Raw genomic sequence first — 20,022 nt, 5'->3', positions numbered from 1 at the left:
ACTTAAGTTTAGGACTGGGTAAGGGTTACGGTTATCATTACGCTTGGGGTTATATGCATAGAAATGAACGGAGAGTTTCCCACAATGGTATGAATATATGGTGTGTGTGTGTGTGTGTGTGTCTCTCAGACCAGAGAGAGAGAGACGTCATGTGACGCGTGGGGAGGGGGGGCGTACACGTGGTTCGGGGCCGGGCGCTGATTCTCTCCCTGAGGTGAGCAGCTCCGCACTTCCGCTCCGGGATCTGTTCCTGCTCCGACTCCTGTTCCCTCTCCGGCTCCGGTTCCTTCTCCCTGAGCACGGTCGAGAGGCGGATCTCCGGCAGGGCGCAGCAGACATGTCCAGTTTCGGGGGCGATTTCAGCACGTACACCTTAATGCAGCTCAACGATCTGCTGGAAGATGAGGACAAGCTCAGTAAGATCGTGGAGGAAATGCAGGAGGTAGGAATTATATTGGGTAGATCCAGGTGTGGGGCTTCGGCTCATTATTTTCCAGATAAGTGATCTAATATTTTTAATGGACGTCAACAATGATACGGTGTATCGGATATCGTTAACCCCAGCTGTGGAGTAAAAACACCGAGCCTGATGGGTGAAGTTCACTGCTCAGATCCCGCATCTATCTGTGTTCGGGGTTTTATTTCATCACCTACATGTGTGCAGATTTACGAAAAAATAAAACACCGAGGATACCCACCTTCCCACTTCCTCGGGGACCGCAGCACGGCCGAAATTACCCCGCGACACACAGACCAGGATGGATTTCCTCGGGACACACACCAGTCTGTCAGCGCTTAACTGGACACTCCTGTGGGGACGGAGATAACGCATCAACACTGATGTTTGTTACCATACATTGGTTCCTGGATGGTGTTACGCATTACTGTAGATGGATGACGGTAGGGGAGGTTGCTGGTACCCATCTGTACTCCTTCAGACTGGGTACACAGTGTCAGGTTCATTGTACCAGTCCGATCCCCCATCCAGGTATGGAGCCGGTCTGGAGATTTAGTAAAGATGATGCTGTCTGCGCCGTCAATATGTCATGCATCGATGGGCTAAATGGGAAAAACAAAAATGTTTCTCTGCGAGGAGGAGGAGGCATTCGGAACACGTCTGTCTCACACGGGACATGAATAGCTGCGTGGGCTCGTCACACGTGTGCAGTGGGATGTCGTGAGTAACGCTTTGTGACACCGAGGCGCCTTAACGTAACGCCGGTGCTCCATCGGGCCGCGGTGGTGTGCCGGGTCCGGAGCTCGCAGCCAGAATCCCTCCCTCTGATGAATAAGGGAATATGACATTTCGAGTCCTTGTGTTACATAAACTGTTAAAGTGCAGACCGGGGCGTTTTTCCCCTTAAAGCCGCAGGCACCTTTGGAGCGCCAGTCGTGTGGTTTGTGATCACATGGGCAAACCGGCTGTTTTCTCGGGAGAAATCCCAAAGCCCGTTCGAGGAGGGGGCTTTGTGGGGGCTGCCTGTGCTTTGAGCACCCTGCCTCCTTCCTGTACGGCGGTTAGTGGGGCATCGGGCCAGTTTCTTGTTTAGCCAAGGTTGACAGCTTGTTGCTGCTTGTCTGTGTCACCCAGTTCAGCCCATGATGCTTTTTGTGGTTTTATAGGAATTCGACTTGTTCCCCCCCCACCTGTATCTGTGCTGACAAAGTGTCACAATCCTTGATTGGTGTGATGTGTGTTCCCCCAAAAGACCCGCACCGTGTTCTTAGGGTAAGGTGTAGATCACTAGCTTGCTATGTGTTTCTGAGCACGGCTGGTTATTCTGTCCGGCACCGTGATTCCGCCACCTCTGATGCCTCCTGCTTAGGATGAAGCCTGCAGTGAGCACTTATCAGATGTGAAAGTGGAAGCAGTATGGAAATTTCTCTCATGTGAAATGCACACCTGAGTACGATGGCCATTTTTCCTGTCTGGAGGCAGGAATGCATTCCGTCTCTCTCAGAAGCGTAGAGGTGATTTTCCCATGTTTCACATCCAGCTCATCTTACAGTAACCAGCTCATTTGCATGTCAGACACCCTGGGCTTCCAGTTGAGTTTCCAGTATCCCAGCATCTCCAGAATCAGCATGACATCAGCAGAGAATATTACACATCCCTCTCTGTTCTTTGGTAGAGAAATTCATGCATATATCTGTGGCCCTGCCACCTTGTGGATGGCAGCCAATAGGAGTGCTTCTACAAATAACGCATGGATGGTACTGGTGATGACCAATCAGCTTGCTTGTTTATGTTGCCACAGCAACAGTTTCTAATTCTAGCTTGTGACAGACGGTAGCAGCGGAGCAGACAAGGTGGATAAAATGAGAAATTGACGTTCTACTGCAATGTTTACTTAAATGAAGTTAGCTAAGGCACATGTCCATGTCACGCTATTATCTCCAGAGTAATAATAATAATAACTGCGTCTGTGTGTCAGAGTACGCTCCATAAATGGAAGTTTTGTTGCATACAAGTGGGCTTTAGTCCTAGAGATGGGCAGGGGCTTTTCAGCTCCTGTGTCCGGCAGGTCCTGGGGAACCTTCCTCCTCTCTCTTCTCCTGCAGACGCCATGCAAACCTAAGAATAGAGTAGCAGTACCAATGAAGGAAAGACTTACAGGGAAAATTCTGGATTGCGTGGCCTAGATTTCCACTTCTGCTGATAGACAGGCTATGCAGAAGTCGCTGGTATTTCTCCTATTTTCTCTCAGGTTCTCCCTGCTAGCGTGTCTACGGTGGGGCTGGTAACGCAGGGCTGTGTCCTGAATGTGCGTGCCTCAGGTCTCAGATACTTTATCAGGCTCAAACCGCTGCGTGCATCTGCTCTGGAAACAGCTCGTCTTCCTCCACTACCAGTGAACTCTTATTAATTATTAACCTGCACATCAAATCTAATTTCAAACCCAAAGGTATCTTTCACTCAGCAGTTCAGGCTACGCACGTTACTCAAAGTGCGTGTTGAAAGTGACCCTCGTAAAACCTGAAACCTTGAGGTGAGCGACTTGGGATTAGCACCAGAGCAAAAAAGGTGGCAGTCTGATCTTGATTTATGGAGGACTTTACACGAGAGACCCTGTACGTCTGAACACCAAGATGTCCGCGTCCTGAATGAGAGTGCGGTTCCCAAACCCTCGCACAGACGTCCAGCTTCCACACCTGTCTCCTTGAAAGCCTCCTGACGTGTCCCCCGCTGAATCGCAGCTCCATGCTTCTTTCAGGTGAGGGAGGTGCAGCAGAGCAAGCAGATGACCCTGGCCAGTAACCGCAGCCTGGCGGAGCAGAACCTGTTGCTTCAGCCCAGGCTAGACTGCCAGAAGAATGAGCTCATCAAGCGCTACTGCTGCCTGCAGGAGCTCTTTGAGGCCTATCAGCTGCGCAGATCCACCTTAGGTATGTAGTTCCTGCTTTGGGGCTGTCTGCGCTCCCTGTCCTCCAGCGGCAGGCGTCTGCTCACACGTCCTCAGTCATGATGTCATTGTCTACCTTCCTGATGCCTTTGTTTAAGTTGATCTTCACCAGCCTGACCAGTTTGACCAGTTCTGTTTTCACTGCTACCCAGAAGGTTTCTGGGGAATTTCCTGCGCTCTCCGCTGGCTCAGGCTCTGGATCCCTGAGGCTCCGGGTGGCAGATGGCCGGTGGCCACATGGCAGAGGGTGGCACCACGAGGAGGCCGGGGTCACCCTGTCCCCATCACCCGCGTATCACTGCCACACCACAGTGGCCAGTATGTGACCGAGCTGAGAGTAAACAGGTGTGGGGCTAGTGGGTGCGGCTCCCAAACGGCACGCCAGCTTCCTCTGCAGGGACAGAGTCTCAGCAATTACCCCAACAGTGGAGATGCAGAGATCAGTCCTTCCCAGTCAGGGCCTGTTACCGTATGCTGAAGGCCTTTCTTCAGCAGTCAGTAGGTTCAGTTCGCTTTTCTTAGGTAGCTGTTTAATGTGGTTTGCTCTAATTAAATTAAATACCACCTTAAGGTTTCCGTAGTGATCGTAAAACAAACAGCCCTGTGGTTGTGGGGCTGTAGGGCTTCTGCTCGTGTGTGCTTTGTGGAATGCTGACCAGGGCCTTAGCCTAAGCAGGTGGATGGGGTGTCACTGGGGGGGGGGGGGGGGGGGGCTGTGTGCCCAGCTTGCCAGCAGCTCAGCCAAGCCCCCACCTGGTACTGTTGGCCTGGGTTTACCTCTGTCCCCTCCTCCCCTCCCCCCCTGTCTTAGGCCCACCCCCAGAGTAAATCTCCCACCATGGCAACTGCTGCCTCTGTCTCCTTTGTGCGCGTGAGCCAGGAGCGGGGCAGCTGCAATTGACCCCCACCCCCCAGCAGTGCTCCTTGTGGGGTAAAGGGGGTGGGGGCTGTGCCTGTCAGATGGAGCCGTTTGGCGGCTGGCGTGTGTCACATGATCGCAGCCGGATGGGGAGTCGCTGCCTCCTGACTCACTAACGAGCTCCCGGAGAGGAGTGGTCAGTCGCTGCTTGGGCGGCAGATGGTGCCCCAACACCAGAGAGTCTCCGTCACGCTGCAGCCTCTCTGCTGCTCTGCTGCCAGCCAGCCCGTTGTCATGGCAGCCCAGCCTGTGCACCCTTGCCGTGTCACGCTCCTCCGATTCGCCGGCCGGTACGGCTTTGTGTCTGGGCCCGGGTGCTTGAACCCCAGCCAGCCATGGGCTGCCTTCCGTCCTGCCGGGGGAAGCATGTTAAAATAAGCCCTTTATCTGGCCGAGGTAGGGGGCTTTCACTCACCCTCTGCTCTCTGCCACGCTTGAGAACTGGTCTCTCTGCCAAACTGAACAGAGTCTCTCCCAGTGGGAGGGGGGCGGGGGTGTGATATGGGGGTTTGGGGTGGGGGGGCAGCCAAGTCAAAGGTGCAGAAGGATCTATCAGTTTGGTGCCAGGTTCTGGCCAGGCTGCTGCAGTGGCATGTAGGGTTCTTCAACCCCTCCAGCTCTGGATCAGCTCCTGGTGTAACGCATCACTATCTCTCATGCAGATCACTGGTCTGGAATCAGTTTCTGGTGTAATGCATCACTGTTTCTCCACAGACCACAGGTCAGGGATCGGCTCCTGGTATAACGCCTCTCTCTCTCTCTCTCTCTGCAGACCAAAAGTCTGGGATTAACTCCCTGGACACCCTCCTTGCCCTGTTGCAGGCTGAAGGAGCCAAGGTTGAGGAGGAGACGGAGGTGAGGGTGCCAGATTATGGGCCTGGGGTGGGGCTTGTGGGAGTTGTCCTTGCACAGAAATGTTCTGAGGGCAGAAGGAAAAATAATTGGTTTAGGGAGATCAGTTTATAGAGGAGGTGGGTCCAAGCAACTAGAGTAGGTGGGATCAAGACATCTGATTGGTTGATCCCACCTCCTCTACAATCTGATTGGTTCAGAGAGGTAACCAGCAGCCTCCCCCACTTTGTCCCACAGAGCTGCTCGATGTCAGTGCGTCATATGTGCTGTGTGACTCACTGTCCGTCAGAGCCGGGGGGCCATACACTCAGCCTGGGGGCAGGGAGGTCATACCACGCCACGCTGAGGGAACTGGGGGCACCTGTTCTCCCACTGATGCCGCTTCCCTCTCGTCTCGCTCCTGTGTTTTGGGCAGAACATGGCCGACTCCTTCCTGGAGGGCGACGTCTCCCTGGACACCTTTGTGGATGAGTATCAGAAGCAGAGGAAACTGGCTCACTTGCGACGTGTGAAGATCGACAAGCTGCAGGAGATGGTGCTGAAGGGCCCCCGGCTGCCCCGGGGCCTGCCACAGGGGCCCCTGCCGGAAGCCCAGCCCCTTGACGGTTCCCCCGCAGCGCAGTGCAGGAGGCTACCTCCCCCTGCCCCATCCCCGGGGACTGTGCCCTCCGATCCTGTGGCTCTGCCATACCCGGCCACCCCCTACCCCCCAATCCCTCCGAGGGTGGGCTTGCCACCGCCTGGGGCCCCCCCAATCACCTGCCCTCCCTCAATGCCCTTCATGCCCCAATGCCCACCAGCACTGCCCCCGAGGCCTGGCCCTCCCTTTACCCCGCAGCCCGGGTTCATCCTCCAGTGAGAGGCCCATCTCACGGTGACAGCTCAGCGTTTGCTCAGCGGCGCCACCAAGTGGTCATCCAGGTGCATCGGCTGCCACGGGAGAGTGCCCATCCAAACTTGACAGCCTGTGGTTGTTCCACTTCGTGGTCCCACCTGGGGTGAGGCGCTTCTGCTTCAACTTTCCCAGGATGCTCAGCCATCCTTCTGTTTTGGGGGAAAACAGTCCCCCTCAGATGGATTTTATATACCTTAGTTTGTAAGACTTTTTACTTTGATAATGTTGGGATGTATAATTTTCAGTTTTGCTGTTTACGCCATATGGGTGGAAAAAGGTAAAACGGTCATTTTTAACCAGACTTCTCCATTTTTAACTGGAAAACGCTGGTCTCAGGAGAGGGGCGGGCCTTGGGGGCGCTTATGCAAAGCCGATATGAAAACCACACTGTGCCGATATCAGAATCACGCACGTTTCAGAGAAGTTTCTGTTTACCAGGTTAGTTGCTTAAGCCTGCAGCCAAAGATTTTTCTGAATGGTTTTATTACTTCACTACTTCAATTTGAATGTTTTTAACGTCATACAAGCCCGAGTCGGAGGCTACATTGTAACCTGCGGTGGGGTGATGCGAGTTGCCCAGAGCAGCAGCTTGGTAATTAACCTGGCAAATGAGCAGCATCTCTGGAAGAGCATTTGCTTACTACGCTCATTCCTCACCCATCAGCCTACCTCAGGGATGTGCCGAGTGGGGCACGGGCTGAAGATGTGAGTACAAACGACCAGAACTTTCCGGCCGAGCGTGATCGCACTACACCGAGGCCAGCGCATCCTCAGTGACCAGCCCCAGTACCTTTGATTAGCCTGCCGCTGCTCCCAGCTCTTTGGGACCGGCGCAGGTGATCATCCTGACCAGTAGGGGGCAGCATAAGTGGTGCCACAGGCTGCTCAGTGTCAGCCCTAGTGGGTGACACTGCGTACCTTATATACATGCACAAAGCGCTTCGACTCAGTGACGCACAGATTCCCCCAAAGCCGCCCTTCCTGCTTGCCAGTTGCATCACTGCAGTCACACGGCACAGTGCTGGCCCTCCAGTGAAAGGCCGAAGGGCCGCTGGGCCCATGTGATGCCGTCAGCTAGGTGGCTTTGCCCGTCTCTTCTCCTCTTCTCTTCTTTGGCACTAAGCCTGTCCCTAAGGCCTTTTGGCATTTTTTCCCATCCTTGCGTGACCCTCTGACCAGCCTATCTGTGACCCCCTCGCTATGCTGAGTGCATCCCTGCGGCTGATGGCCCCTCGTGTTTCCGTGCGTTCTGCTTCCACGTGGCCCAGAACCATAGCTTCTTAAATATCATCCCAGGAGCTGATTACATTTTTATTTTTATCTGCAGCTCCGACAAAACACTACTCTGTTCCTCGTGTGCCGCCAGGCTCCAACCCCCAATCACGCGGTCCGGGTGCTGGCAGGCCGGCTGCCGCGTGAAGCGCTTGTGATCCCGCAGGCCTGCCTCTGCAGTCTGACGCCGCGCCGGCAGGGAGGAGGGTCATGGCCAGTTGATGTTTTCTCTGCTGCGTTTGAGGCCTTGTGAACATGAGCACTGTTGTCTCCCTCCGCCCCCCCCCACCAAGTCTTTAATTAAACTCCTGCTCTGTTTTTGAGCCATAGGGACATGGGCTGGGGGGTGGCCACGGTGAGTCGGCCTTTCCATCCACCCGTCAGGAATCTACCCTCACCTCTGGTGCTACTGAGGCCATGCAGTCACAGCAGGGACGTGGTCGTCCGTCTCCGGACCCCACCCTTTTCTACACACCTTTTCCGCTGATAATAACACTGGTCTTGTCCTTGCACAATGCGTACTTTGACCCGACCCGAGTGGGACAGTTCCAACGAGACAGCAACCAGAACACAGATGTAGGTAGAAATGAAATGTGTGTGTGAGTGTGTGTCCGTGTGCGAGAGTGAGAGAACTGAAATGAAGCCTCATTTCCGCATATTGCTAAACAACTTCACAGAAACCAGCATGATTAATATGTTGCTACGGTTACCACCCCTCATTAGTTTTATTGTAATTTTACTGTGAGAATGAGAAAGCTAGTGATGTGAGTATGTAGGATCTGAACACAGTGCTCTGTAAATTAAGGCCATTGGTCAAAATATCTACCACCAAAAAAAAACAAAAAAAAAAAAACAGTTTTCCTATTTTATATTGTAAGATGCTGGCTGGTTCTTGCCCAGTGTAACATGTTGACTGTCACTGTAATAGTGTGCTGTATGAAGAATAATGGTTTCAGAGGACAGCAGCGACTGTCTCTATTTTCAAAGCTAATAAATCAAACTGTTTTTCTATAGTTCTGTGTTTCGTCCTTTTCCTGGAAATTTATCGGCATCTTTAGTTCGTTATCATTGGAAATCTTTCTGCAGTAAGCGGGTTTCACGCCATTTCTGCTTGGACGCTTCTTACACCATGCGTACAGTCTGCTGAACAGGCATGTCAAGCAGGGGGGCAAGGACACAATCAACATAGTTGATAATTTCAAACCAGTCCTCGGGGGACCCCCCCAGAGGGTCCACATTTTTGCCTCCCTCCCAGTGCCCTGCCAGACAGTCTACATTACTGGGAGCTGGGAGGGAGCAAGAACATGGACCGTCTGGGGGGTCCCTGAGGGGCGGGTCGAGAAAAACTGGATTATGGAAAGATACAATTACATTTATGTTTTCCAGTTTTTATGTGTTGTGTTCCTTTAGTGGACTGAAAGAATTTGCTAGATTTCATTGCCTGCATCCATCTTCAGAGTGTTTATCCTGGTCAGGAGTGCAGGGGAACCTGGGGCCTCTCTCACTCACAGCAGGGAAAACCCTGGACGGGACGCCAAGCATTTCTTGGAGAGTATTGTGATATTTCTAGTTTAACTATAAAATAATCATTTGATATGTTGTGAATACATGGTTGTTCAATATACAAACACATTATATCATTGCAGAAAGATGTGTGACATAATCTCTGATTATCTGAAACGACTGTGCAATATGGAGTTGCTGTATGGGTCATTTCTCTGGTTAACACTGGGGAGAGACTTCAACTGATCCCACCAAAGTGTTTTCAGATTAACAAATTAGTGTTTATTATCATTTGCTTAAAAGAGAGGAATAATTTGCAAAAACCTGTGTAGAATTATGGATTGTCTAGTTTCACGCTGTAAGGCAGATATTTTGCTAAGCGATTTAGTGGGTTAATTTTCCCTCCAGAACTAGGTCTATTTGATATTTCGCTTCACACCCTTTTACGATGGATGGCGATGTGAGATATCTGCTGTCACACTATTGGAATTTTATCTTAATTTAGGATTTTTTCACCTCACATTGCCTCTTTCTAAACGGCAGAGGGCGCCAAGTGTCTTTTGCATCGGGCGGCCAAACTGACGCCACCAACGAATAAGAGGGCGGAAGTGATGCTAAAAGCGGATGTATGCGTGTGTTGATCTGGGGAGCTGACGGAGTGATTCTGCTATAAAAGTAGGTTCACTGACAGGCGGTATAACTAATCCATGGGGCTGTAAGGTATTACTTTGTGTTCCGTATGTATATTGTGCTCTGCGTTGTTATACCGAATGTCCTGTTTCCACTGTGAATGTACGTCTGGGTCTGGTAGGTAACTTTCCGCAGATGGGTCATGAACATCTGTGCAGTCCAGCAAAGTAGACTTCGCTATATAACTTCGTCTCAAAGAGAGTGGTGATATCTAAGTTATTTGAATATTTCCGGTATCTTAATGTAATTAGGTACACTAATGTTAATGTTTTTACTGATATGCGATGACAGCCCGATCGACAGCTGTCTTGTGCTTTTTAGATTCTTTAGTGTGGATTCCGTGTTTCGTCTGTGTTTACACGAGCGATGGCGAGTGGGAAAGTACCACTGGATGAGCAACATGTAACGGAGCCTTGCGGTGCCGAGGGCGGGGAACGCTGCCTGCCGGCGCTGGTGAGTGACAGACCGCTGGCCTGGCTGTCTTACTGCTGACCCTACGTGGTCTTTTCTCTATCTGAGTTATCTGCTCTGGTTCTGCAGCACCCTGATCGCAAAGAGGACCGATGCTTCATTGCCTACAGACCCCCACCCATAGAGTGCTCCCCAGCACTGGTGGGGGAGTTTTTAGAGCATGCTCAGTTCATTGCCGATGACCTCGAATGGCTCCTGGCTCTGCCACATGACAAGTTCTGGTGCCAGGTGGGTGTGACATCCTACCTTGCCCGCTGTTTGCCATCTCCCCGGCCTGGTTGTGCTTCAGGGCTCCTCTTCACCTCTCAGGTGGTGTTTGACGAGTCACTGCAGAAGTGCCTTGACTCGTACCTGCACCTGGCCCCCAGGGGGCTGGACCCCGCTATGCTGCCTGCCTCACCCGCTGTGGCCGAAATGCAGAAACGCCTCCACAGATCAGTCTTCATGACATTCCTCAGGATGGCCACACACAAGGAGTCCAAGGTGGGGGCGCTTTCTCATATAAACATGATGTCATATAAACATGATGTCAATTTTCTTTGTGTTTTGTTCTTACATTCAGTCCTGTTTCAGTCACTGAAATTGTGCCTCACTGCTACTGAATGATTTTTTTTTTTTTGCTTTTTTTTGTCTGCCTGTCCTCAGGAGAACTTCATCACTCCAGCCGTATTTGGAGAAATCATCTACAACAACTACCTGTTTGACATTCCTAAGATCTTAGATCTCTGTTTGCTGTTTGGAAAAGGAAACTCGCAGTTGCTTCACAAAATGATTGGTAGGATAGCACCTTTAGCTCACAGTTTGTTTAAAACCAGAAAAATAAGTCCTTGTTCTTTAATCAGTGCCAGCAGGTTTAATTGAGCTTTAGCTAAAGAAATCCGGTCTTGTTGGAATTCCACCTACTGAATCTGATGATGGTATGTTTGTCCTGCAGAGAATATATTCACTCAGCAGCCCTGCTACTATAATGACCTGGAGGAGGTTGTGCCTACTGTCATACAGGTATGAGGACCAAAGGCAGGCACTGGCACTGGCACTGGCACTGGCACTGGCACTGGCACTGGCACTGGCACTGGCACTGGCACTGGCTGGTACATCCCACGCAGTTATCGGGCTCATTCTGGCAGTGTCCTCCTTTCACAGGTGCTGGACACAATCCTGGACAGGTGTGGCCTACAGAGAGAGGGAGCCACTGCCAGCGAGCCTCTGAAACTCGGGGCCAGAGCAAGGGAGACGCCCATGAGCATCAGCGAGAAGGTGACTGTCCCATGATGCACTGCTCACACACATGTGCATACAGCTGTTTCCAGTCATGCTCACTGTAATGCAGGTAGTGATGTCAGATTGCAGATAGAATGTGAGATAAACACAGTTCATATATCAGGTCATCAAAAAGGCAACAGTTGTGTCCTGTGAGGAAGCTGAGCAGTTGTGATGGTAGTAATTCCTGCCTTGTGATTGGTCGATTTCAGGATCTGGGGGACCTGGTCTTATACTTGTGTGACTCCTGTACCACCATCCACTCCTTCCTGGACATCTTCCCCCTCGCCTGCTCCACCTTCCGGTCTCACGACTTCGTCCACAGGTGGGTGTGAACAGGGCACTCATTCGCTGCTGGTCTGAATAAACGGCACTAAGTGGGATTGTGGTTTCTCATTTTCAGGCTGGCCTCATTTTACGAGACGGTCGTATCCGACATGGAACAGGCTGTCCGGAAGAGGAGCTTTGAGGATAAGAGGTCAGTGCTGCTCTGTGCGGGTGACTGAGGTGGGGAGTCCAAGGGACTTATTACTCTGCCCCCAGCCTTCAGGACGACCTGTGGAGGAGGGTCTCTCATTCCCGCAGGAAGATGGCAGAGATTGTCCATCTGCTTCTTCAACACACATGCCTTCAGCCCATTCTGGAAGGGTATGTGCCTGTCTGGTACAGCACTGATTTCTATGTCTGTGCTTACTGTCAACTTGTCTAGTACAGCACTGATTTTTATGTCTGTGCTTGCTGTCAGCTAGCCTGTTACACAGCTTATTTCTCTGTACTTATGGTTGCCCTGTGCCTATAAGGGACAGTGGCCAGTGCAGTTATGTGATTTGCTGGTTAATCAGACCCTAACATTCTCATTTCAGTTCGGCGAACATCCAGATTTTCGTGGAAGATTTCCTGCAGACGGTCACTGCTCTCCTCCCGGAGAAGAGGTCAGGGTCTGTGGACTACCCGGCTCGGGCCGTGAGCGCCCCCTGCTGTCAGCCGTCTGACTGCGGCCTCTCTCCTCTCAGGTTCCTGGCTGATTACGATGAGCAGTTCCCGGTTTCAGATGACATCAGCCTCTTACAGCAAGCGTTTCCATCCCTGTATCCTCCGTTTCAACCCCCCAACCTCCCCCCATCCCATGTTTGTACCTGACACGTTGGCCTTAATGGGCGTTTGCACAGAGATGAGACCAGGACATCCTACATCCTGCAGGGGGTGCTGTCTGCCTGGGAGAGCTCAGGCAGGAAGCGGCCGTGTCCAGAGCACCCTAAGGGGGCACGGAGAGGGGCTGAGGCCTGGACAGAGGGGGAGCCTGCCCTGGTGGATGGGCTGCAGAGAAGCACAGAGGTCCCAGAGCCCCCACAGCGAGGAGAAAACGTGCGTTCAGAGCATCTCCCCCCCCCCCCACACACACACACACACACAATTTAGCTCCGATCCACCTTGCAGACTTCAATAGGATGACCTTCCTGTAGGGAAGAAAATGAGCTCTATGTGATGCCCAGCCTCACCAACAGGGGGCGACATGCACAGTGAGTGCTGGAGAGTTGGAGTCCCTGCTGTCTCACATCCGGGACCTGCTGCCTGAGCTGGGTGAGGGCTTCCTCCTGGCCTGCCTGCAGGAGTACGGCTACAACTCGGAGCTGGTCATCAACAACATCCTGGAGGACGGGCTGAGCCCCGCACTGGCCACGATGGACCGAGCTCTGCCAAGGTCAGACACGCCGGTAATGCACTGTATGCTATGGTGTGCACGGGTACCTTTGCAGCATCATTAAGAAGGCAGTGATCCCAAAAAAATTATGCAAACTGATAAAGCTTTATTAATGAAGGCCTAAATTATATACAGTATGATCGTTAGGTAAGGCTAACGATTTTGATTTGGATACTCACTGTGTGTTGAGATTTGACGTCTACTACTCAGCTGAAATTTTGCACTGTATATTTAAAGTTCTATCATCGGTAGCGGTAAGCATATCCCAAGATGCATCAGGAAGCCAGCAGGCTTCCACAATTCAGGGAAAGAAATGAAGAGGCAGAAGGTTATGTCTGAAAGTCACACAAGCGTGCATGACCGAATGCCTCACGGTCCGTGCCTTAACCTCAGCTGCAGCAGACTGGCACAGTGATACTGTCTGCGCGCGCGTCTCTCCAGGCGCGTCTCTCTCCATGCGCGTCTCTCTCCATGCGCGTCTCTCCATGTGTGCACATCTGGGTTTCTGTCTCACAGACCCGTGAAAGAGGAGCCACCACCTGTCCTGAGCAGCAGGTCCAACGCGTTTGACGATGACGAATTTGACGTCTTCAGCCGGGATCAGCTGGACATGTCCCGTGTCTGGAAGGGCAGGAGGTGACAGAGTTTGTCGGAAATTACTTTTTTTCTTTTTTAAAGCCACGGAATCGACATTAAAAGCCTCTCACTTCCTTCCTGGCCCGTGACTTGTCAGCATGACCCCCCCGGTTCCTTTGCCCTTGTGCATTTCTGCAGGCAGGGGGTGAGCACACACGACTTCCTGAATGACAAGCAGCACGTCCGGGAGCAGCGGCAGCGCTACCAGGCCTACGAGACCGTGGTGGACGAGGTGCCGGTGAGCGCGGAAGCTTCCGGAGGCTGCCAGGAAGACGAGTACGACGACGAGTATGATGACACTTATGATGTGAACCAAGTGGGGGCCAACGACCTGGATGGAGACGGGGAGGTGCTGAACCGCAGGTAGGACCCCTCCCCACACACACACACCTCCATAACCCCCCTTACCTCCCCAAGAGGAACGATGTTATGGTAGATGATCTGAGGATCCTCCTTCTTCCCCCAGGCCCTTTACCATCCCTCAGATCCTGCGATCTGGGAAGCAAAGCCAGGTTGAGGAAGAGGAGGAGGAAGAGGAGGAGGAGCTGAAGGTGCGGTGTGGCCCTGGGGTTCAAGCAGTGCTGGCTTGGGGAGGGGGACATACTGTCCTCACAGCTGCTGTGTTTGTCCTCCACAGGAGGACAGGGTGAAAAAGGACCACTTTGTGGAGGACCCAGCAGTGCTGAGGGAGCGTGCGGAGGCCAGGAGGGCGGCGATGCAGAGCAAGAGAGGGTGAGTCCACACACACACACACACACACACACCACAGGAGCCTCCTCTTGCCAGATGCTGTCCTCACTGATGTCGTCGGCTCCAGTTTCAGGCCAGACCCGAGCAGCCATGTTGCAGGTCGATCAAAAGGTCAGGGTCAGACCCAGGAGACCATCCACGATCGACGCAGGAAGGAAGCCAACAAGGGCCGAGGCGCCAATCACAACCGCAGGGCGATGGCCGAGCGCAAACGGAGCAAAGGCATGATCCCCTCGTGAGGCGCAGCCCTTCCCCCGGCCACCATAACGGCGGGATGATGCACTGTCGTTATATCAGGGGAGAGATTTCAGCTTTGGGGTGATTGTCCCTTAAAGGGAAATGACTTCTAACAGACGCACAATGTAAAGTTTGTAACAGATCCATTTATTAAACACCAGAGAGATGTAAACACTTAGATTGACATTAAACGGACTCCCTGTGACGTTTAATGGACAGAAGGTACATCAGTTCGGGATGGGGTCAGAACCCCATGTGACATACCCCCCCTCCAGCTGACGCGCGCACTGTGAAACATGGACACAGCCTTCTGAGCCGGAGGAGCCAGTCAATGTTCTTCATTACGTGGAAGGTTTTTCCAACGGGTATATATCTGTGGGTGCAATAAATTATGTGCGCTTTCTGACGCTGTACTGGATTTTTGTCAGTAGGGGGCAGCATCAGTGCTGCTCTGGGAGCAGGGAGTGTGCCTCACTGTCTCAGGAGTGCAGTTTTACATCACATTGGTAATCGGCCAGAAGCAGAGGTGGGTAGACTATGGCTGCATGATGTCAGATCTCGATTTCCTCGCCAGTATATGCCGCGTGCACAATAATCACCAGGGCTTTAGATGGCAGGCAAAACCTTCGTCTGGATGCCGGATTTTCGGTACTATACGGACGTTTATTTTCGCCCACGATTTGGTAAGCAGATTAGTAGTATGCTTAAAATATTCAGGAGATGCACATTTTGATGCCCCTAAGTTAGTAATCTGTATAAATTCTACATATCCTTTTGCCTATTAAACTCCGTTAGCAGAGTACCCTGTATTACTGTTTTGCTAAAGCATAGAAGCGATTTCTAAGCACTGAAGTAGCAGTGAAGAAAGAGACAGCTCAGCAGCCACATCATCATCTGAAAGGGGAGATAGCGTTATGGGCGTTTATGGGCAGAGAGAGCGTTATGGCGGTACTGTTTGCAGTTTAAAGTCCCTCATGTTTATTAAACATAAGGATGTGGTGAATTTATACAGATAACTAATATTTTAGGTATACTACTGATCTGCTTACTAATGGTGAGCGCAAGTAAACATCTGCACAGTACCGAAAAGCAGGCGTCTGGCCAAATGTTTCGCCTGTCAGTAAAGCCCCAGTGATTACTGTGCATTTGCCATATAATCGCGAGGAAATCGAGATCTGATATCATGCAGCCCTGGTGTAGACTGGTACTCTGGCGCTCTGCTGGGTGTCTGTCCACCACTGTTTAGTTACCTGCGAGGTTTGCTTACACCACTTCCTTTCTGTGACGGTGGCAGCCCAAAACGGCCGCAGCATCATGTCACCATGCAAAATCTCAGTAGATTATAAAATATACTGAATAGTATTAAATATTATCAAAAACTTGTAGCCCAGTGTCGCCTCTCCGCTTGCGTACAGGCAGACGGTTTCCCGTGACCTGTGACTTCAGACAATGAAGGGTTAATCATCTGCCATGACAAAGAGGACGTACGACAAAACGGGGGAGCCAGTCTCATGGCCTACAGACTACCCTGACAGTGCCAGGGCGGGCGGACATGCACGCACGCACACCACACAGATGCTCTAGTTCGGGGGGGGGTGGCTCAGGAATGGCCACAGAGGCCAGCAAGGTTTAGAGCACCGGGGGGCTAGGCTGGGCGGGGTTCAGAGCTCAATCCCGTTGTGAGTCCAGTCACATCCCAGGCAAAAGCCATTAGCTGTCCTTACAGAAGTTACCTAAAAGGATGAGAAACAGAGGTGTCATGGAGGGTAGCCATGGCTACAGTTTAAGCAGGAAAAATCCTAGCAGTTCTGAACATCCACAGCCAGGTGGCGCCACTCACCCAGGATGCTGCGCTTGCACAGTGGGCAGGTGTGCTGCAGGAGCAGCCAGGTGTCCACGCAGTCCCTGTGGAACTCGTGCAGGCAGGGCAGCACCCGCAGGCACTGCGGGAAAACGCGCAGCACAGCTCGGTGCATCATTCATAAGGCGGCGTATTTTACTAGCCCCTGGGTTATACTGGTAATTAAGTGGGTAATTGCTTTGGTAATTAAATGCCTGATCGGGGGCGGTCTCTGAGGCAGGCCACACACCTGGTTGTTGTAGAACTGCTCCAGGCACACGGCACAGTCCTCCGTCTCCGTTCCCTGGCCGCCGTCCCGTCGTGGCCGCGGCGGGCGGTACTTCCTTGTCTTTAGGGCTGCCAGCCTCTTCAAGACGTCCTGCTTTGGAAGCAGCTGTAAAGGGCAGAGGCGTAAGCAGCCATTCGGCTCACAGACAGGCGGAGACGGGCTCCCCGGACGTGGCCTTGAGAGGCGGGGCCAGGGTTGTGCCGCACCTCCAGGTTGTCGCCGCCCTCCTGGCCGCGATACTGCCAGTGCGCCTGGACGATGACTCCCGTGCACAGGATTGTGGCCACCAGGAGCACTGTGTCCCACAGCTGCTGCAGGTACTTCTGTCAACGCAAAGTGGGGCAGCAAAGTCACAGCAAAACACATTATTTTAGACAGTAAGTTGAATGCGTGACTGCCACCTAGAGGGGCCTCCAGGAACAGCGGGGTCTTTTTGGGGCCGTCGGGTTCGGGAAGGCCCACCTGGACCTGGGAGTTGGACTCCCCAGTGCAGATGACTCCCTGCCACTCCCCATACAGGCCCCCGCGGGACCGTCCACAACTGGACCACAGTGTCAAGGTGGCCCCCTATGGAAAAGCACAGCTCACATCCATAGATTAACCGCATCACCACCTCCTTAATAACCGCAAGTCTAATCTAGTGAGCGGATGCCTCCTACCAGGTTCTCCTGCACCAGGGTCCTGTATGTGATTTTAGCTGTGGCACGAAGACCCCTGTGAAGAACAGCGTCGCACCTGTCACCGACCGCCGTGTCGAAGGGAGTGTGCGTGGGCGTTACCAAACGCATCACCATACCTGAGGAGAGCGCCGAGCAGTTTGGTGACGTTCTCCGACGTCTGGATCACCACCACTGGCTTGGAGAGCACCTGGGAGAGGTCCATCTGTAACAAGCAACACAACATGATGGCAGGTCCCTCTGCTGGGGGAGTTAGCGAGCCCAGGACACCCCTGTGGGGTGCGGAGGAGCGAGCTGGACGCACCTCCCTCAGAGTGTTCTGGTTGAAGGCCAGGATCAGCAGAGCAGATGCTCCTAGGACCAAGGCTCGCTTCATCTGCAGGTGACAGTGAAAGCACCAAGCTCACTATCTTCTGTTACCACCAGCAGGATTTCATGCAAACATGAAACGTTCCTTAATTATCAATGAACATAGTACTGATCAGTCTGTAGGGCAGAGCTCAGCCGGTCCACATTCCTTTAAGCTGGGAAATGGGTTTAACTCGTCCATCTTTAAGCTGACCTTGTTCACAACGGCAGCCGCAAAGGACTCCTGGTTCCCATTTGAAGCGTCACTCTCTCCGATCTGGACCGGAACCACACCTATCCAGGGCTCATTGGCTTCTGATTGGTCTTGGAGATTGACACTGTCATCTTGCACCTGTAGGACATTGCAGGAATACTATAAGATTATACCTGACAAAAATGTTACTGAGGTGTATAGTAGATGTTCAGCACTATGTATGTCAGAGGTTTGCATATTGATTACAGTTTTCTGTTATTATGGTGGAGAAAATAATTTGTCTTCTATCCATCTATCTTCCATGACCACTTCTGACTTTTCAGGGTCGCAGGGGGTCTGGAGCCTGTCCCAGAGGCTATGGGCACAAGGCAGGGAACAACCCAGTATGGGTCGCTATCCCAACTCAGGCTGCACTCTCCCACACACACCTACAGGCAAATTAGCAACTCTAATTAACTTCAGCATGTTTTTGGACTGTAGGGGGAAACCGGAATACCCAGAGGAAACCCCACAACGACAGGGAGAACATTAAAACTTCACACTCATAGAACCCTGGTGGAGACTCAAACCCAGGTTCCAGTGTAAGGCGACAGTGCTAATAATTGCACCACCAATCCGTCCCATAATAACATATAATAGTTGTATTTTTATATATAAATAAATATTGGCAACAGTGACAAATTGGCTAGCAGGTCTACGCTCCCTCAGAAGTTTGGCGCCCTAGGTGGCTGCCTATGTCACCTATATACAGTATATGATTGGCCGCCTTCCTTATAATGTTTATCTAAACGTGCAGGATCGAGTAAGAGTCGGGGCACGGGGCAGTGTGTGGGAACGATAAGGAGATGGGGCACGGAGGAACGTGAGGGAGCCGATGGGGTAAAAGCGGTACTCACTACGCGCAGATTCCCTTCCACACTACCGGGCCGAAGTTCAGCACCTCTCGGATCACCGTCCCGTTGCGGATCATCAGCCCAGCTGCCCTCGATGACCTCTCCTTGCAAGAGGGTGGGTACAACCCGGCGATCCTTGAAAAACACTTCCACGGAGGCCAAGCTTTGGGCGGACACCATTATGCAGGGCCACAGCGAGGAGAGCACAACCGGCAGCAGGACAACACGGCGGCAGCCGTCCGCTGCCATGGTCAGATAACAGGCGATCGATGAGCTCTACCGTGTGCCGGCGCCGCCCGGTTAGCTCAGCTGGACCATGTAAACATTAGAATCGCTTCCCGGGCGACCCGGAACAGACACGGATGACGAGAGACTGCCATCTAGCGGGCGCTTGGGGAGACTACTGGGAGGCAACTTCCCTGAAAGCGGTGTTTCACCCCCCACCCTCGGTCGGCGAACGTGGTCCATGTGTTACTGACATCCTGTATTCATGCTGGCCAGTGTGCAGTCAAAATGCAACAGACCTGAATCATATTCCAGAGGATAACATGTTATAATTAAAATAGCGCAATTCTAGAAATGTCTAGGAAATCATTCCAGATGACACTATACGCTTGACAGCGGCTATTTAAAAACCATGATTTTCAATCATGATTCATTCCAATATGAGCACAGGTGTTTTTTGTATTTATTTGCGATCCAGTTTCCCGTGCGGTATTCAGGTCACGAAAACTTAAACACAATAAGCCATTTGCACTGGTATAATGAAAATATTATGCCGTCAGCGAAGCAGTTTCATGTTCCTCATATATAGTACTAAACGCGTGTGTTGTACTGTTCTCATGCCATCAAACCAGCCCAGTAAAGTAACTAATACAACGAGGGCAGCTGCCAGCCCCAACCCTTAGGCTACGGCTAGTTCTGGGCGTCGGGCCTACGCCATATAGCCATATCTACGTAGCCTGCATTGTACTATAGACAGGCATTATAAACTATAGACATTGTACTGATATACTTGATACCTCTGCGCCTTTTGCCAGCAAACCATATTTAATATCAGCAGAGTGTCAAATTAGTTGTTAATGTTGCCTCGAGTTGTGCTGACAGAAACAAAGCAGGACCGACAATTAAGGCTCTTGTTTTTGTTATAGTCTCTCGATCTGGAATCCT

The 20,022-nt window shown here is 52.0% G+C and overlaps 3 protein-coding genes across 5 annotated transcripts; 2 read left to right on the top strand and 1 right to left on the bottom strand.

The window, feature by feature from the left end:
* Nucleotides 1-201: 201 nt before the first annotated feature.
* vps37ba (VPS37B subunit of ESCRT-I a) lies at nucleotides 202-8,355 on the top strand. Its single transcript, XM_023820644.2, has 4 exons — nucleotides 202-442; nucleotides 3,216-3,387; nucleotides 5,096-5,178; nucleotides 5,591-8,355. Exons 1-4 carry the CDS (start codon nucleotides 338-340, stop codon nucleotides 6,032-6,034), a joined length of 804 nt encoding a protein of 267 aa, XP_023676412.1. The 5' UTR covers nucleotides 202-337; the 3' UTR covers nucleotides 6,035-8,355.
* A 1,043-nt stretch (nucleotides 8,356-9,398) lies between these two features.
* On the top strand, nucleotides 9,399-14,994 carry ascc2 (activating signal cointegrator 1 complex subunit 2). 2 transcript variants are annotated; one of them, XM_023820681.2, is made up of 19 exons: nucleotides 9,399-9,520; nucleotides 9,857-9,988; nucleotides 10,076-10,234; nucleotides 10,316-10,489; nucleotides 10,652-10,781; nucleotides 10,941-11,008; nucleotides 11,150-11,263; nucleotides 11,479-11,591; nucleotides 11,670-11,744; nucleotides 11,810-11,914; nucleotides 12,130-12,198; nucleotides 12,280-12,354; nucleotides 12,436-12,631; nucleotides 12,772-12,968; nucleotides 13,485-13,604; nucleotides 13,743-13,967; nucleotides 14,071-14,155; nucleotides 14,242-14,336; nucleotides 14,422-14,994. In XM_023820681.2, exons 2-19 carry the CDS (start codon nucleotides 9,902-9,904, stop codon nucleotides 14,591-14,593), a joined length of 2,259 nt encoding a protein of 752 aa, XP_023676449.1. In that variant the 5' UTR covers nucleotides 9,399-9,520; nucleotides 9,857-9,901; the 3' UTR covers nucleotides 14,594-14,994. The 2 variants fall into 2 exon arrangements, with proteins under 2 accessions (XP_023676449.1, XP_023676450.1); XM_023820682.2 differs by having other exon boundaries at nucleotides 9,445-9,565.
* rnf215 (ring finger protein 215) lies at nucleotides 14,718-20,009 on the bottom strand. Of its 2 annotated transcripts, XM_023820691.2 has the most exons (10): nucleotides 18,856-20,009; nucleotides 17,960-18,097; nucleotides 17,702-17,773; nucleotides 17,517-17,602; nucleotides 17,380-17,434; nucleotides 17,183-17,287; nucleotides 16,927-17,043; nucleotides 16,682-16,825; nucleotides 16,432-16,534; nucleotides 14,718-16,324 (listed from the first exon to the last, which is right to left on the bottom strand). In XM_023820691.2, exons 1-10 carry the CDS (start codon nucleotides 19,099-19,101, stop codon nucleotides 16,302-16,304), a joined length of 1,089 nt encoding a protein of 362 aa, XP_023676459.1. In that variant the 5' UTR covers nucleotides 19,102-20,009; the 3' UTR covers nucleotides 14,718-16,301. The 2 variants fall into 2 exon arrangements, with proteins under 2 accessions (XP_023676459.1, XP_072565050.1); XM_072708949.1 differs by having other exon boundaries at nucleotides 16,927-17,287.
* Nucleotides 20,010-20,022: the final 13 nt, after the last annotated feature.

Source organism: Paramormyrops kingsleyae, chromosome 2, assembly GCF_048594095.1.
Source record: "Paramormyrops kingsleyae isolate MSU_618 chromosome 2, PKINGS_0.4, whole genome shotgun sequence".
NCBI lineage: Eukaryota > Metazoa > Chordata > Actinopteri > Osteoglossiformes > Mormyridae > Paramormyrops > Paramormyrops kingsleyae.
Note: the sequence above shows the minus strand (reverse complement) of the source record. Positions and strands in the feature narration are given on the sequence as shown.